The 16,542-nt window shown below is 33.8% G+C and overlaps 2 protein-coding genes across 2 annotated transcripts in view; both read left to right on the forward strand.

Annotated features, from left to right (window-relative positions):
• LOC18108035 (uncharacterized) overlaps positions 1–6,132 on the forward strand; it is a 62,903-nt gene extending 56,771 nt beyond the window's left edge. The window contains exons 2-4 of the mRNA XM_052449719.1: positions 4,798–4,910; positions 5,021–5,162; positions 5,863–6,132. Coding sequence (XP_052305679.1) covers positions 4,798–4,910; positions 5,021–5,162; positions 5,863–6,102 — 495 coding nt within the window. The 3' untranslated portion in view covers positions 6,103–6,132. The remainder of the gene's footprint in view (positions 1–4,797; positions 4,911–5,020; positions 5,163–5,862) is intronic.
• The window catches only part of LOC18110119 (probable disease resistance protein At4g27220), a 139,592-nt gene that overhangs the window by 9,442 nt on the left and 113,608 nt on the right, over positions 1–16,542 (forward strand). The window lies entirely within an intron of this gene.

Genomic DNA, 16,542 nt, shown 5'->3' on the forward strand with positions numbered 1-16,542 from the left:
CTCCCAAGTTGGGTCTCGACGTGTTCGTGCCCATCCACATGTGTTAATATAATAATGTGTGTTATAAATATTATTTTTTCTCTACCTTTTTCCTTCTAAAATTATCTAGCCTTCTCTCTAATAAACTAAGAAACATCAACATACATTTTCTAGCCCAGCAGTGGTTCCACTAGCCGGTGACAGGAGCAGAGCTAGAAATTTAAATTTTTTTAGGTTTTAGGATTAAACATATAAATCTGTTGAAGGGGGTTGTAAAAATTAATTCCTTGCAGGGGCCGGACCCTGCCAGTCCCTCCTAGTTCTGCCCTGACGGCAGGTGACAGTGTGGTAGAGATGTCTAGCTACTGCTCAAAGTCCCAGCAACAACGGTACTGTTGTATATATAAGAAATGGCAATTACCCTAAATAATATTTCCATTGGTCACTACTTTATGGGAACTCAATTCCGCATGTTCTTATTGAGAGGCATACTGTCCCTAGTTCAACCAAGAATGGAGGTCATAGCCAGCAGCGGAGCCACATAAATTAAATTTTTTTTTAGAAGGTTAAAACTTGCAATTTCTCGCAAGTTCTTTTTTCAAGCAATTGCATGGGCTCAAAGTCCTCGATCTATCTTTCACCTGTGTTGATAATTTGCATAATTCTGTCTCTGATTTGGCGAGTCTCACTACATTAATGCTTGTTGGTGGTAATAAGTTAAGGCTTATACCGTCTTTAGAAAAGCTCAAGGCGCTGAAGAGGTTGGATCTCTCTTGTTCTGCACTTGAAAAATTACCTAAGGTATCTCAGAATGAATGGATGCGGTGAAAAGAAGTTTTCTAGTGAGATATTACCTAAACTCTCTTATCTTCAAGTCTTTGTATTAGAGGAGTAGATGCCTACCAAAGGACATTCAACAACTTACCATTTTTAAAAGTTCATGCGATGTTTCATCATTAATCAAGTATGCAATTGAACTGGAGCTCACCAACATTTGGAAGTGCTATAACATGGAGAGCTTGGTTTCATTTTCTTGGTTCTGCTCTGCTCCACCATCATCTCCATCTTATCATGGTATATGTTCTAGTGTTAAAGAGTTTGAATGCTCTGGTTGTAAGAGTTTGAAGAAATTGCTCCCTCTTGTGTTGCTGCCGAACCTCGTAAACTTGGAAGAGATTAGAGTTGAAGAATAAAAGAAAATGGAGGAGATAATAGGAACAAGATCAGATGAAGAAGGGGTAAATTCCTGTGTTTTGGTTTAAATTTTCGAGAAAAAGAAAGAAAGAAATAAAAAGATGAATAATAATAATAATTGATGGTGTAGAAATTATTATCAAGAAGGTTAACGTTGCACCATATAATCAATCACTAGCCTCTCCTCATTCATGTGCTGGCTTCAGTGCAGTAGAAAAAAAAATGGAAGTAATTTTACCTTTAATTATGTTAAAAAAATATAGATTGAAACTATAAAGTTTTTTCAGATGTGATTTGGTTTTAAGTTGAAAATTGAATTTTAGAAGTTAAAAAACTATTCCTCGATCAAAACTATCTGAAAAAATATTACAGTTTGTTGTCGTCTGCCCAATTTTAAAAACAAGAAATGCCACGTGTGTACGCCTGGTATTCTAAGCCTAGAAATATTTATTTTTAATTTAAAATTAATTGTTTAAAATTAATAATTAGAATGCCATGTAAATATCATTCAACTATGTCATATATTTCAATAAAACAACTCTTGTTTTGGTTATATTTGCAATAACTTTGTTAAATGATCTATGAGCATAATATGCAATAAATTGTAAAACAAATTGCATATAAAATTATAAATGTTATATGAGAATAAAATAGATTTTTTTTTTGTTATTGTTGATTTTTTATATAGTCTTGACATATTGATTATTTTTTGTTTTTTTAAATTACAGCAATAAAAATTACAGCAATGATCGTTTTGTTTATCAATAGAAAGACATGTTTTCATAATAATAATAAGAAAATGAGAGTTTTTCCTTAAAAAATAATTTTTTTTCCTCTTGTAGTTTAAATTATTGAGATTCTTGGAAATATTTATTTGAATTACCTTGAGTTTTTATTAAAAACAACATTATTATTTTTCTGAGTTAGATTTTAAGTTCTAATTTTGGCTTCCCTTTTACACGGTTGTCTACTTTATATTTTTCAAATTTATTATTTTTCTGTTAATATTTTCCCTTACTGGTTTGGCTTTTTGTGTTTCAAAATAAATTAAAATATATATATTTCATATTGCTCTTTTTAGAAGATATTTGGAATCATTTGCCAAATTTATTTTCTGTTTTTATTTTTGAATTTTGAAATGACTCTTCAAGAAACACTTCCAACCAATTATTTACCCTGGAACTTGGACGATGTATAATTCCAAGCGGGCATGCTGCATTTCTTAGCCAGGTGGAGCAAAAATTTGGGTATGATTAGTTGGGCTAGTTTATAGGCCTTTTGCAATAGGATTTCTGTCCTTTCTGCTAATTTATCTAAATATAAGCTTTAGAATCTTGATTCTGAATTTTTTATTTTGACACGAGTTTGAGATGAAAAAGAAAAGTCACCCAAAAAAAAACTTGAAAAAAAAAAAAAATTACTGGCTGACAACTTTCCAGCAACAGAAATACAGTATATTTGTATTAACTGGTGTGCATATTGGATAGCAAATCAAGCTTCATAGAAAAACTGTTGAAGTTTTCTACTCATGCACTGAAGCTCCCTCTGGTTGTTTGAAGCTAAAGCTTGATATTGGCGTTCCTGGGGTTTTGATGAGTGTATGGAAGTGCATACTATCATTGGAATAAAATGCTAAAATGTGAATAAAAATAATAGAAATTAAAGGGTGTTTTTGAATCGAACTTCTATTTACTTTGATGTACTCTTAAACAGACAAGTCAGGGCCAGGAGTCGTGAGATTCACTTGGAAACAGCCTGGATACACCAATGTATTTTAGTCATAACTTTCCACTCACATATCGGCTTGCTGTGATTCTTGACGCGTTGGAAAGGTTTCTTGAAGGGCTACAAATTAGCCTCTAATGAGGATTTCAAAAAAGGAACTCCTAAAGCATGTACGTGGCTGCCAAAAAAAAGTCCTAAAGTTGAGGCAATTTGTTTTTGACACAACGGGGATCATGGAGGCGTGATGTGAAAAGTGGGGCTGCCTAATTTGAAATGATGGGTGTTTGGCATAAAGAAGACGTGTGGGAAATGCACCAGAGAAGAAAAAAAACAGAAAAAGGAAAAGGGATTTATGTAGTTTATGGATTCAGTCATGTTTTTTCTATTAAATGGATTGATTCTTTGATTATATTTGTATCATTTATTTATCTGTATTGATTTAATTTCTTTACTATAATATTGCTCTTTACGAAATAAGAATAATTAAAATACCAAATGCGTGCAAGTTATTTTAAAAAATTAAATTTTAAATATAGGATTTAGAATCTTGATGAATGAAACTAGCAGCTACCGGCTTAAATATTTTCTTTTAAGGAAGTGCAGCGTTGTGTCCCGAGAGAGGCCACCGGGCAAATGCCAAGATTATTTTTTATTTTATATTGTAAATTTTTTAAAATTAATTTTTTTAAAATGTTTTTAGATATTTTTATATATAGGTATCAAAAATAAATTTTAAAAAATAAAAATTATTATTTTAATATATTTTTAAATAAAAAATACTTTAAAAATTAATCGTTATAATTCTAAACTGGCGGTGACGACACCAAACTATAGTATCAACAAGATTTTCCTCGTATTAATGAAAGCATTCTGCATATTCGACACAAATTGAAAAACATGTTTCTTCTTAAATTGTTATTTTCATGTGTTTTTTAAAATCCGAATATTTGAGAACGTGGTTGTTGCTAATATCCACCTCAGCATGTACCTTCTGGTTATAAACACCTTGGGTATATTGGTAAAATAGAAAAACATGTGATTATATCAAGATAAAATAGAAAAACATTCTGGTTATAATGGCATTGACTCAAAACCTTTAATTTGTCTTTTAATTTTTTTATTCAAGCAGCAATGAACTCCCAAACATTTCATATTCTTTTTGTTATTCACGTGTTTACATTTTCTAGGCAGCTTCTTCAAAGTTTGAACATTGGGGTGCTCCACACGTTAACTTTCTATGTCATATAATATAATGTAAGGTAGCTAGCGGCAACTTTATGTATACTGCACTTTATTATCTTTCTAAACCATATGTTCTTCTCTGATCTGTGATTTCTCTTCATTTTTTGCTGATTGCTGCTTAAGCAAACCAGCACGCACTTGAAGAACATCTTGAATCAGGTTAATTGTTTTTACTTCATCTTGTTGGTGTTTTTGTTTTTCTATATGTAACTATATATGGTTTGAATCTTTAAAGTAATCCATGATAAATAAATCGATCTTTTTCTCAGATTTTGTAATCCATGCCCTGTGGTGTTCATACTAAATTAACCCTAAACCTTGAATTCATTGTTTTTATCTTTTCAAAATTCTTTGCTGTTTTTAACTCCTTATTTTAGTTTCACCATTAATTTTTATCCAATATTTTTCGGACAAAATGATTCAATGAAAAATTGTTTTTTACTGATTCATGAATTAACTTGACCAGTAATTACCTTTCATTAAACTTGTTTACAACAAGTGACAAATAATTATTTAGCATTAAAACAAAGAGTTAAATCATTAACAGCAACATTTATATTTCCTATTTTTCCTCCGAATTTCTTTAAGAAATAAATAAGTCATATATATATAAATTTCTTATCTAATCTGCGCTTTCTGTTCTTCTTTAAACCTCAGATGGAAGGGTTCCCACCATCTTCTGCGGAGGATGATGTCATGATCAACTTGACATCGAATCAGTTCGATATTCAATCACCAGAAGATTCATTCAATATATCTGAGCTTCTCTCGTACGTCATTCTTAAGCATATTTTATCAAAAGATGATTCCTTGCAATTTAGTTATTCTTCAGTTTTTTCTATTATTCCCAAAAAACAATAATGTCCCAAAAAAAAAACAGGTCGCCACTGGAGGATCTAGCCAACCAAAGCTTCATATCATGCAATGATCAAGTTGAACAGAACTTCGTGGTGGATAACAATGTGATCAACGATAGTATTCAGCAAACAACTCAGTTTCCACCTTCATCTTCTCAAGCTATAGTGAGTGCTCATGCTTAGTGAGTGTTTCGAAACGTAATTTTTAAAATTTTGAATTTATTTTGTTTAAAATTAATTTATTTATATATTTTTGAATCGTTTTAATATGATAGTGTTAAAAAAATTTAAAATAAAAAAAATATTTAAATATATTTTTATGTGAAAAATACTTTGTAAAACAACCGCTACCACAATCATAAACAAGCTATTACTCCAATTTGCTATAATGTGTCAAAGAACCAATTCAACCCTAAAACTTAAATTGTGAGGTGAGGTCCCAAGATATGATTTATAATATTCTTTAACACCCCTCTCAAGTAAAAGCTATTTGGACATAAAACTTGTACAAACTCACACTACCTTGTGCTTAATTTTTATCAAATAAATAGAGATGATGAGATTCAAAGTCGTGACCACTTGATTATCAAGACTCTAATACCATGTCAATAAACTAATTCAACCTAAAAATTTAAGTTATTAGATGAGGTCTCAAGATATGATATATATTATTTTCTAACATAATATCCATTAAATTAGCAAGTGTTTGTATTGCTGTATACGTTGAATCAAAAAGTTTTATGTATTAGTGTATCAAGAATAGACAACTCAATTTTATATATATATATATATTCTCTGCTATGTGCTTTCTGTTCTTTTTTCACCACAGTACATAATTATCATATCATCTTGTACTTTTGGACAGATGGAAGGGGTCACAGCATCTTCTATTGTGGATGATGTCAACTTGAGATCGAATGAGTCAGATGGAAGGCCTCAGCTTCTCTTGTACGTCATTCTTAAGCATATGTTATCAGAAGATGATTACTTGCAATTAGTTTTTGTACAGTTTTCCTTATTATTCCCAAAAAAAACAACAATGTTACTGCCTATAGAAGCAGGAAGGAGGTTTCAGGCAATGATCAAGGTGGACAGAACAACGTGATCAATGATAGTATTCAACAAACAACTCAGTTTCCACTTTCATTTCCTCAAACCATGGTAAGTACTCAGGCCATTGAATTAGCAAGTGTTTGTATTGCTATATCGCCCATTGGATCAAAAAATTTTATGTTTTAGTGCATCTTCAAATTGCTTATTGTCAAACAAACAGACAACAATGGGAGGTTTCGATGGAACATCATCATCACGGACCAACCAAAATGAACCAAATTGGCCTCAAACTCCTTCAAGGTATTCATCATTATTTAACTTCTTCTTCTTGCACTTATCAGTGATGCCAATTTATTGCACTAAATGAATTCATTATGTTTGAATATAGTTATCAGCCTAATCCTAATTTGTTTGATCCTCAATGTGCCAATCCCATGAGCAATTATGCATATGTATACAGAAATTATTAACAAATGTTGCCTAATTTAGGGACCAACAATGGACTAATTATCAGTTACCAATGAGCAATCCAGTGCCTGCCATGCTACCTGGACCTCAACCTCCAATGAATCAATGGTATTAATCTCAAATATACTTGACCAGAATTGACGAGGATCTTTCAAGTCTTTTTGAGCTTTCTATCTCTCTTTTTTGTTTGCACATAATGGAACTAGAAAATCAACCAAGTGAGAATAAAAGTTCTAAGTTCTAAGTATTCATTATGTTTAACTATTTGAATATTTTTCAGGCATCATAATTCCTTTATTCATCAACCTCAGCCGGGACATGGCTATATGACACCGAATGCAACCACTTCACAACATGGTGGCTTCAATCAATTTGAACCTTCTTTTCCTGCTCTCCGGTATCCAATTTTTCATTTTTAGTATTTTCTATATATAAAAAAAAAATAGTTTTTCAATCAGGAAAGAAACATCATAGCTTGAACATTAACCCAACAAGCTAAACATATTGTTTGACTTTGCAAATGATTTTGGATTCAGGAGTCAATATTTTTCTAATCAAGGACAAGTCGATCAAGCTGCTGTAATTCCTAACAAAGACAATGTGCAACAAGAGAACTTCGTGCCTAGGTACTGATTGACTTCTAGCTGTTGCGTTTTAACACCATTAACTTTTACTGCTTAAGAGAGACTACCAATTATGGAAAGGTTTTATAATATGATCACTTCATTTATATATAGGTCACAGATGGATAACCTCCACGTCCGAGGATTGCAAAATCAAACTGCTAGGCCAAATGCCTCAAATCCTGGCCTTGACACTTCCTTGCAACGTCAAATTACGGGTTTAAATACTCAACAAGTAAGAAGTATAACTGAATTATCGTCGTCTTTTCCCCCCTATGATTGTGCAATAAACTAACTATCAATTTTAATAGCAAAATAAGGGTAACTTGATCCGTTAATTTTTATTCCATATTTTGACCTATTTTTATTCTATAGGTCGAAATGGTTGGATCAAATGATCCATTTCGGAATTATGTTGAAGAAAGGGCTGATGGTGGTAGAATGAAGTGTAAGTTTTGTCCACATACATATGCCATTAAAACTTCCATTTCAAGGATCAAATGGCATTTATCAGGAGAAGAAGGGCATGGTGTTGCCATTTGTCGTTGGGTGCCTAAAGAAGTTCAAGAAGCAGCCTGGAAAGCCATGTGTGGTGGCAACAAAAGACATAAAATCACAGCAAGTTCAATCAATGTTAATGACTGTGGAATTTCAACTTGTCCACAAGAACAAAACATTGAGGTTAACATGGGAGGAGGTATTAGAAGGGTACAAGGAGAAGTTCAGGTTGTAGAACCGGGAGTAGGGGAAGAGAGGATTTCTTCACAAGCAATAGCAGGAAACGACGTAGTAAGCATGACCGGAATGAGAGCAACAGAAGATGGAGTTTCCGAAGGGGCACTGGAGAGCAGACCGAGGACAGAACCAGTGGATCGAGCGTTGGAACAAAGCAATGCAGTACTTGGCAATTTGGCAGGGGGTGCTGGAAGGATACAAGTGGGAGTTCAGGGCATGGAACAAGGTGCTGGAGAAGAGAGAATTCAGTTGCATTTACAAGCGGAAAATGGTATGGAAAACACTCCTGAAGGATGTTTTCGGCATGATGCATCTGAGACTATACCAAGAACAGAGCAAGTGCAGCTTCAAGAGGCTCGAGGAGATTCATCCCAATTTTGTCTTGACACTGGAAGATATTATGATCAACTCTGTGCACCATCAATAAGCAAAGATGTCCTTATGTATGATGTGCAGAACATGGTTAGAGTGAGGACAGAACCAGTGGAGGAGGAGGGTGTGGAGAATAGTGGAAGATTAGTGCTGCCTGGCGCAGGAGCTGGATCTTCTAGAAGTCTTAAATACAACACAAGTGAGACTAGAGGAGTTCCATTACCTACTAGCTCTACAAAACCAGCGGGTCAAACATTTGAAGAGAATACGAATGTGATATGGTCTTTGTTAATGGATGATGAAGTCTCAGTCATTGGTATTTATGGAATGGGAGGAGTTGGTAAAACAAAAATACTGCAACATATTTATAATGAGCTTCTACAAATACCAGATATTTGTGATCATGTTTGGTGGGTGACTGTGTCTCAAGATTTCAGCATTAATAGACTGCAAAATCTTATTGCTGAACATCTTGATCTAGATCTTTCAAGAAAAAATGTTGAACTGCATAGAGCTGCTAAATTATCAGAAGAACTAACGAAGAAACAAAAATGGATTCTCATTTTAGATGATTTGTGGAATAATTTTGAGCTCCAAGAAGTGGGAATTCCTATCCCGTTGAAAGGATGCAAGTTAATTTTGACAGCTCGATCAGAAATGGTTTGTCGTCGGATGGCTTGCCAACACAAAATCAAAGTGAAGCCACTTTCTGAGGGAGAAGCTTGGACTTTGTTCATGGAAAAACTAAGATGTGAGAAAGCATTTTCACCAAAACTGGAAGGAATTGCGAAAGCTATTGCAAGGGAATGTGCTGGTTTACCATTGGGAATTATTACAGTGGCAGGAAGCTTGATGGGAGTGGATGATCTGCATGAGTGGAGCAATACATTGAAGGAATTGAGTGAATCAAAATTTAGGGACATGGATGAGAACGTATTCAAGTTATTGAGGTGTAGTTATGATCGGTTAGGTGATTTAGCACTACAGCAATGTCTCTTGTACTGTGCATTATTTCCTGAAGATGGCTGCATTGAGAGGGAGGAGTTGATAGGTTATTTGATCGATGAGGGAATAATTAAAGGAATGAGGAGCTGGAAAGATGCATTTGACAAGGGCCACACGATGCTTAATAGACTCGAATATGTCTGTCTATTGGAAGGTGATAAATTCAAATATGGTGGTGGTACATTTGTCAAGATGCATGACTTGATTAGGGACATGGCTATCCAAATACAGCTAGAGAACTCTCAAGTCATGGTTAAAGCTGGTGCGCAATTAAAAGTGTTGCCAGATGCTGAGGAGTGGACAGAGAATCTCACAAGAGTCTCACTAATGCAAAACCATATCAAAGAAATTCCTTCCAGTCATTCACCAAGGTGTCCAAATCTATCAACTTTATTTCTAAATGATAATGACTGGTTGGGATTTATTGCGGATTCATTTTTCAAGCAATTGCATGAGCTCAAGGTCCTCGATCTGTCTGGCACAAGTATTAAAAATTTGCCGGACTCTGTCTCTGATTTGGTGAATCTCACTACATTATTGATCAAATATTGTGAGAACTTAAGACATGTTCCATCATTAAAGAAGCTCAGAGAATTGAAGAGGTTAGATCTCTCGTTGACTATGCTTGAAAAGATGCCAGAAGGAATGGAATGTCTATCCAAACTGAGGTATCTTAGAATGAATGGATGTGGTGAAAAGGAGTTTCCTAGTAGGATATTACAAAAACTCTCTCACCTGCAAGTCTTTGTACTAGAGGAAGCGTCCATTGATGGAAGATGTGCTCCGATATCAGTTAAAGTAGAGGATGTAGTATCCTTGAGAAATTTGGAAACTTTGGAATGCTATTTCGAAGGCTTCTCTGACTTCGTGGAGTATCTCAGATCTCGGGATGGGATTCAATCATTAAGCACATATAAAATTTTAGTAGGAATGGTGGATGAAAATTATTGGGCAGACATTGATAATTTTCCAAGTAAAATAGTTGGGTTGGGTAATTTGAGTATCAACGAAGATGGAGATTTTCAGGTTAAGTTCTTAAATGGCATTCAAGGACTGGTTTGTCAATTCATCGATGCAAGAAGTTTATGTGATGTTTTGTCATTAGAGAATGCAACTGAACTGGAGCTCATCAACATTTACGATTGCGATATCATGGAGAGCTTGGTTTCATCTTCTTGGTTATGCTCTGCTCCACTACCATTGCCATCATATAATGGTATGTTTTCTGGTCTTAAAGAGCTTTATTGTGGTGGATGTAACAGTATGAAGAAGTTGTTCCCACTTGTGCTGCTGCCAAACCTCGTAAACCTGGAAAGGATTCTTGTTCGTGATTGTGAGAAAATGGGGGAGATAATAGGAACAACAGATGAAGAAAGCAGCAGCTCCAATTCCATCACGGAAGTCATTCTCCCAAAGTTAAGAACTCTGGAATTGTTTATGTTACCAGAACTGAAAAGTATTTGCAGTGCAAAACTGATTTGCAATTCTCTTGAAGTTATTACTGTAATGGGTTGTAAAAAGCTGAAGAGGATGCCAATTTGTCTTCCGTTGCTTGAAAATGGCCAGCCATCTCCTCCTCATTCTCTTAGAAGAATGCGTATAAAACCAAAAAAATGGTGGAATACAGTAGTGGAGTGGGAGCATCCTAACGCGAAGGATGTCCTTCGTCCCTTTGTTAAGTTTCGGTAGGATGAGACTACTCTGCACTTAATATAATATAATATAGAATAAAGGGTAAGCATCATCTTTTATTTCTCTCTCTTTCTTCAATTGATTCTGTGCACACACCATGATAATTTCTTTATGTTAATTAACATCTGATTGATTGAACTCTTTAAGCTATGAAATATTTCTTATTTATATAGTGTGCTTACAATTAACATAAATAACATTTTTCATTTTTTTTATATATTTCATTATCTTTTAAGACTATTGAATTGTCATATTTTTCAAAATGGTTATGAGCATTTTTTCCAATTTGTTGGGCTTGGTGTTGCCCAAATAGCTTTTAGTCTTAGTTGCTTTCCAAAGTTTTAACATTACAGTTAATTGCTCCAATTCTTTTGCACATTACCTTGCTTTCCCTAAAAGTTGGCCTGGCAATACCTATCATCTTCTAGATGAAAGCTAACACTTTTTTCCTCGCAACAGGAGACCTGCTGGGCATCAGACCTTGCATCCACACTTTTGAGTGGCACCGTCAAAATCCCGTGCGTTTTTTTGCTGTTCTTCATGGAGTTCCATTGTCAACATGCAAATCTTTGCTTTTTATTTCATCTGGCTCAACCATTATTTGCACTCAGGATGTTTAATCTTAGGCCCTTTTTGAATTGTTCTGGCATCGTGCTAACAGCCTACTCCAAATGGTTGCTCAGTTCGATCTCAATGCTTACACTGTTTTCAGATTTACTCTTTATGGTTTTCTTTTAGTGGCAACTCAGAATCCAGAAGTAATTCTCCTTAATGTTTGAGAAAGATCCTCCAGATGGGAATGAATGGACTGATTCGAAATCTTTTTCTCTTAAAAGGGATAGCAGATAAGCTAATGATGTTGGATTATGATGGAGAAGTTCGATTCTGAGATCTTTTGAAAGAGAGGCATGTATATAGTGTTAATTGGACTGCAAACTCGTTGACTGATGTGTGGAGCTCGAAAATGTATGTCATGTACAAATTATATAAGAGCTCCAACGCAGCTTAAATTATGATTATTTCTCAGTTGGTTTTAAGTTTCATTTCAATACATGCGCCAGTGCCTTTTTGCTTGTCTGCATGCGGCAAGGGCAAAGATATTATGATAAACTCTGTGCTCCATCACTAAACAAAGATGTCATTATGTATGATGTGCAGAACATGGTCAGAGTTAGGACAGAACCAGTTGAGGAGAAAAATAGTGGAATTGAAAGACGTGTTGGTCTAAATATTTCTGATGAAGATGAGGAGCTGCGCATAGAGTGAGTGGTCGAATTGAAAAAAGAATTAATGTATTACAATGCATGTAATTTTCCAAGTATTATTCTTTATGCTTAACAAATAAACTTTATGTTTATTCTTTGTCCTGTATAAATGAGTTTTCTCAAATAAATCGAGATATGAAAGGTTTTAACCATACATATAGCAACCTCAAAATAAAAAACAAACTTAGCTTCCACAATGGAAGTAACAGTTAAAAAAGTTTTTTATTTAAAAATATATTAATATAATATATATTTTTAAAAAAATTACTTTTAATATTAACATATTAAAACAATTTTAAAACATTATAAAATTTTTAAAAAATAAAAAGTTTCAAATCCACGGCTCAACCTCAATATTGGGCGGGGCAATAGAATTGTAACAAACCAAATCTAAGCTATCCAATAATATGGTGCCAGGTCCACAACTAAACAACAGAGATAAAAAGGAAAGAATCCAGTGTTTCTGAGTACAACAATAACCACAACCAACCAATAAAGGAAAGATACGTAATTATTCATTCTAATGGTTTAGCTTCATAACATTTTATGTGCTTTTTTTTTATTAGACAATTTGATTATTTTTGTCTCTTTTTATAAGAGGGGAGGAGGGATATGGTCATTTGAACACTTGATTATTTTTTTTTTATATCTTTTTAATATTTTATATTCTAATCTTATATTGTATATTTGCTTTACGATAATAAATAAATTCCTGATATTCTTTCCTTATTTTATTTTTAAAAAAATACTTCTACATAAACTTTATGCAAAAGTTTCAAACAAATCTTGTAATTGAGTCATGGATGCTATTGGATTTAATAAGAATATTATTTTAAATTTTTTTATTAAACATATAAATAAAACTTTGAAAAAAAAGAAAAATTAAGTGAAACAAATTTATAACCAGACCAAATCCAGTTGGGCAGATCTGACCTAAGAAGCCCAACATGCACGGGCCATTAAAAAACCAAGCACAAACACGTGGGCCACTCATCCGGGCCTCTTTATTTTTTCCAAAATTTGTAAGGGGCGGATCCTTTTTTTTTATAAACAAATTAGATAGATGACTCATTATTTGTTGTGATTGACAAAACATTATATGTTAGCTTGGAATCTTAACACCACTTTGATGGGCGAAAGATCGAGCCATAAAATATTTTCTCATAAAAAGTCATTTTCAACACATTTTCACTTAAAAATATTTAATAAGCTACCTTTCAACTGGAAAAAAAAAAAAAAAAACTCATCTATTAACTAACAAAACACAAAAAACAGCCCAAAATCACTAAATCAAATTGAGTAGGAATTTTTTTTCTTGATCCAGATTTGTTTTTTCATGTAACATTGAGATTTAAAATAACCATCATTAAATTTCTCTCGTTCAACATACATATCCATTGACACCAAGTTCAATCTTTTACGTTGATGAAATCAATGTTAATCTTAATTTTCTCTCTCTTGAGCCGGAATCTAATCCCTCTCTATCTCCTCTCTAAAGCAAACATGTTTAAAGCAGGTGTGCAATTAAAAGAATTGCCGGATACAGATGAGTGGACAAAGAATCTCACGAGAATTTCACTTATGCATAACCAAATTGAAGAAATTCCCTCGAGCCATTCACCAAGGGGTCCAAATCTGTCAACCTTACTGTTAAGTTGTAATTACCACTTGAGATTTATTGCAGATTCTTTTTTTTTAAGCAGTTGTTTGGGCTCAAGGTTCTTGATCTATCTTATACGAATATCGAAAAACTATCAGATTCTGTCTCTGATTTGCTGACTCTCACTTCATTATTGCTCATTGCTTGTGATAAGCTAAGACATATACCATCATTGAAAAAGCTCAGGGCACTGAAGAGATTGGATCTCTATCGTACTGCACTTGAAAAGATGCCCCAAGGCATGGAATGTCTCTCCAACCTGAGGTATCTTAAAATGAATGGATGTGGTGAAAAGGAGTTTCCTAGTGGGATATTACCAAAACTCTTCTACCTACAAGTTTTTATACTAGAGGACTTTATGCCTATTGCGGGTCATATGGATAAACAAATACTTGCTCCGGTGACAGTTAAAGGAAAAGAAGTAGCATGCTTGAGGAAGTTGGAAACTTTAAAATGCCATTTTGATGGTAACTCTGACTTTGTGGATTATCTCATATATCGGGATAAGACCCAATCGCCAAGAGAATACAATTTTTTTGTAGGAGAGTTTGGGTATGATGATTACGATGTAAAAAGGTATTATAGATGTAAAAGTGTTTGGTTGGGTGACTTGAGTATAGACAGCGATGGAGATCTTGAGGGCATTTTTCCAAATGACATTCAACAGCAGATGATTTTTTATTGTGATGCTGCAACAAGTTTATGCAATGTTTCCTCTCAAATAATACGTGCAGAAAAACTAGAGGTCATCAACATCAAGGATTGCAGTAACATGGAGGGCTTGGTTTCATCTTCTTTGTTACGTAAAGAGATGGAGGTTTTGAGGTCAAGCCCATCTTCTAAAGGCATATTTTCTGGTCTTAAGAAGTTCTATTGCTCTGGATGTAATAGTATGAAGAAATTGTTCCCTCTTGTCTTGCTGCCATCCCTTGTAAACCTGGAAGTGATTGAAGTTAGATGGTGTGTCGAAATGGAGGAGATAATAGGAACAAGATCAGATGAAGAAAGCAGCTGCAGCAGCATCGAACCCAAACTTCCAAAGTTAAGAATTCTATATTTGACTGAATTACCAAAACTGAAAAGCATTTGTAGTGCAGAACTGATCTGCGATTCTCTCCAACAAATTGGGATAACAAATTGTCAGATGCTGAAAAGGCTGGGAATTCATCTTCCGTTGCTTGAAAATGGCCAGCTATCTCACCCCCCTTCTCTTCGTGTAATGGAGATTCATCCAAAAGAATGGTGGGAGTCAGTGGTGGAGTGGGAGAATCCCAATGCTAAGGAGGTCCTTCGTCCCTTTATTATTTAAATGATGACTTTGCCCTTGATGTAATATGCTAAGCATCATGTTTTTGAAAAAAGACCTTCGTTTGCAGCAGAAGATATTGTCAAGTTTTGTCTGGAGAAGAGTCCACTTATATTTCCTCGTGCCAACCAAGAAGATGAAGAAGACGAACTTTTCTATGATGAAGCTGCAATCTACTCTGTCCTTGATGAATCAAAAAGCAGATCCAGAAATATTACAAAATGTAGGTAAGAGGTCTACGTACATGATTGAATTTGTAGTGGAAAAAAAGATTGAATCTCGCAGTAGAAACTTTTTAACCATACACGCAGTACCTCAAAATAAAAAACAAATTTAGCTTTCGTAGTAAAGTAGCAGTTAAATAAAATATATCAAAATAATATATATAAAAAATTATTTTTAATTAGTTTTTGTCTCTTTTTGTAAGAGAGGAGGAGGGATATATCTGGTCACATGAACACTTGAATTTTTTTTGTCTTGTTAATATTTTATATTCTAATATTATATTGCATATTTGCTTTACTTTAATGAACAAATCCCTTATATCCTCTTTATTTTATTTTTAGAATATATTTTTACATAAACTTTATTTTTTTTTACACCGCAATATATGTGAAAATTTCAAACAAACCTACGACTTAAGTCATAGATTGGGTTTAATAAGAATATTATTTTAACTTTTGTTTAGCTAAACATATAATAAACACTTTGAAAAAAAAAAAAAATTAAGTGAAAATAAAATTATAAAAAGACCAAGTGCAGTTGCACAGACCTGCCCTAACAAGCCCAACGTGCATGAGCCATTAAGAAACCAAGCACAAACACGTGGGCCACTCATCTCAGGCCTGCACACTCGAGCCTTTTTATTTTTTTTAAAATTTGTAATGGGCAGACCCTTTATTTTGATAAAAAAAAAGTTGGACAAATGATTCATTGTTTTGTTGTGGTTGATAACGCGTTATTTGTTAGCTCAAAATCCTGCCACCACTTTGATGGGCCGAAGATCAAGTTACAAAATATTTTCTCCTAAAAAATCATTTTCAACACATTTCCACTTAAAAATATTTAATAAGTACCCTTACAACATTAAAAAAAAAAAAACTCATCTATCAACCAAAAAAACACAAAACAATCCAAAAACACCATATCAATCGAAGTAAGAATTTTCTTTCTTGATCTAGATCTATTTTTTCAGGCAACATAGAGACTCAAAATAACCACTATCAAGCTTCTCTCATCGAACAGATCCCATCGACATAAAGTTTAATTTTTTACGTGGTTGGAATTAGTATTAATCTTGATTTTCTTTCTCTTGAGTTAGAATCTAGCTACTTCCTCTCTCTTTTTTTTAACACAAGGACTGAAA

Source organism: Populus trichocarpa, chromosome 19 (assembly GCF_000002775.5).
Source record: "Populus trichocarpa isolate Nisqually-1 chromosome 19, P.trichocarpa_v4.1, whole genome shotgun sequence".
Classification (NCBI taxonomy): Eukaryota; Viridiplantae; Streptophyta; class Magnoliopsida; order Malpighiales; family Salicaceae; genus Populus; species Populus trichocarpa.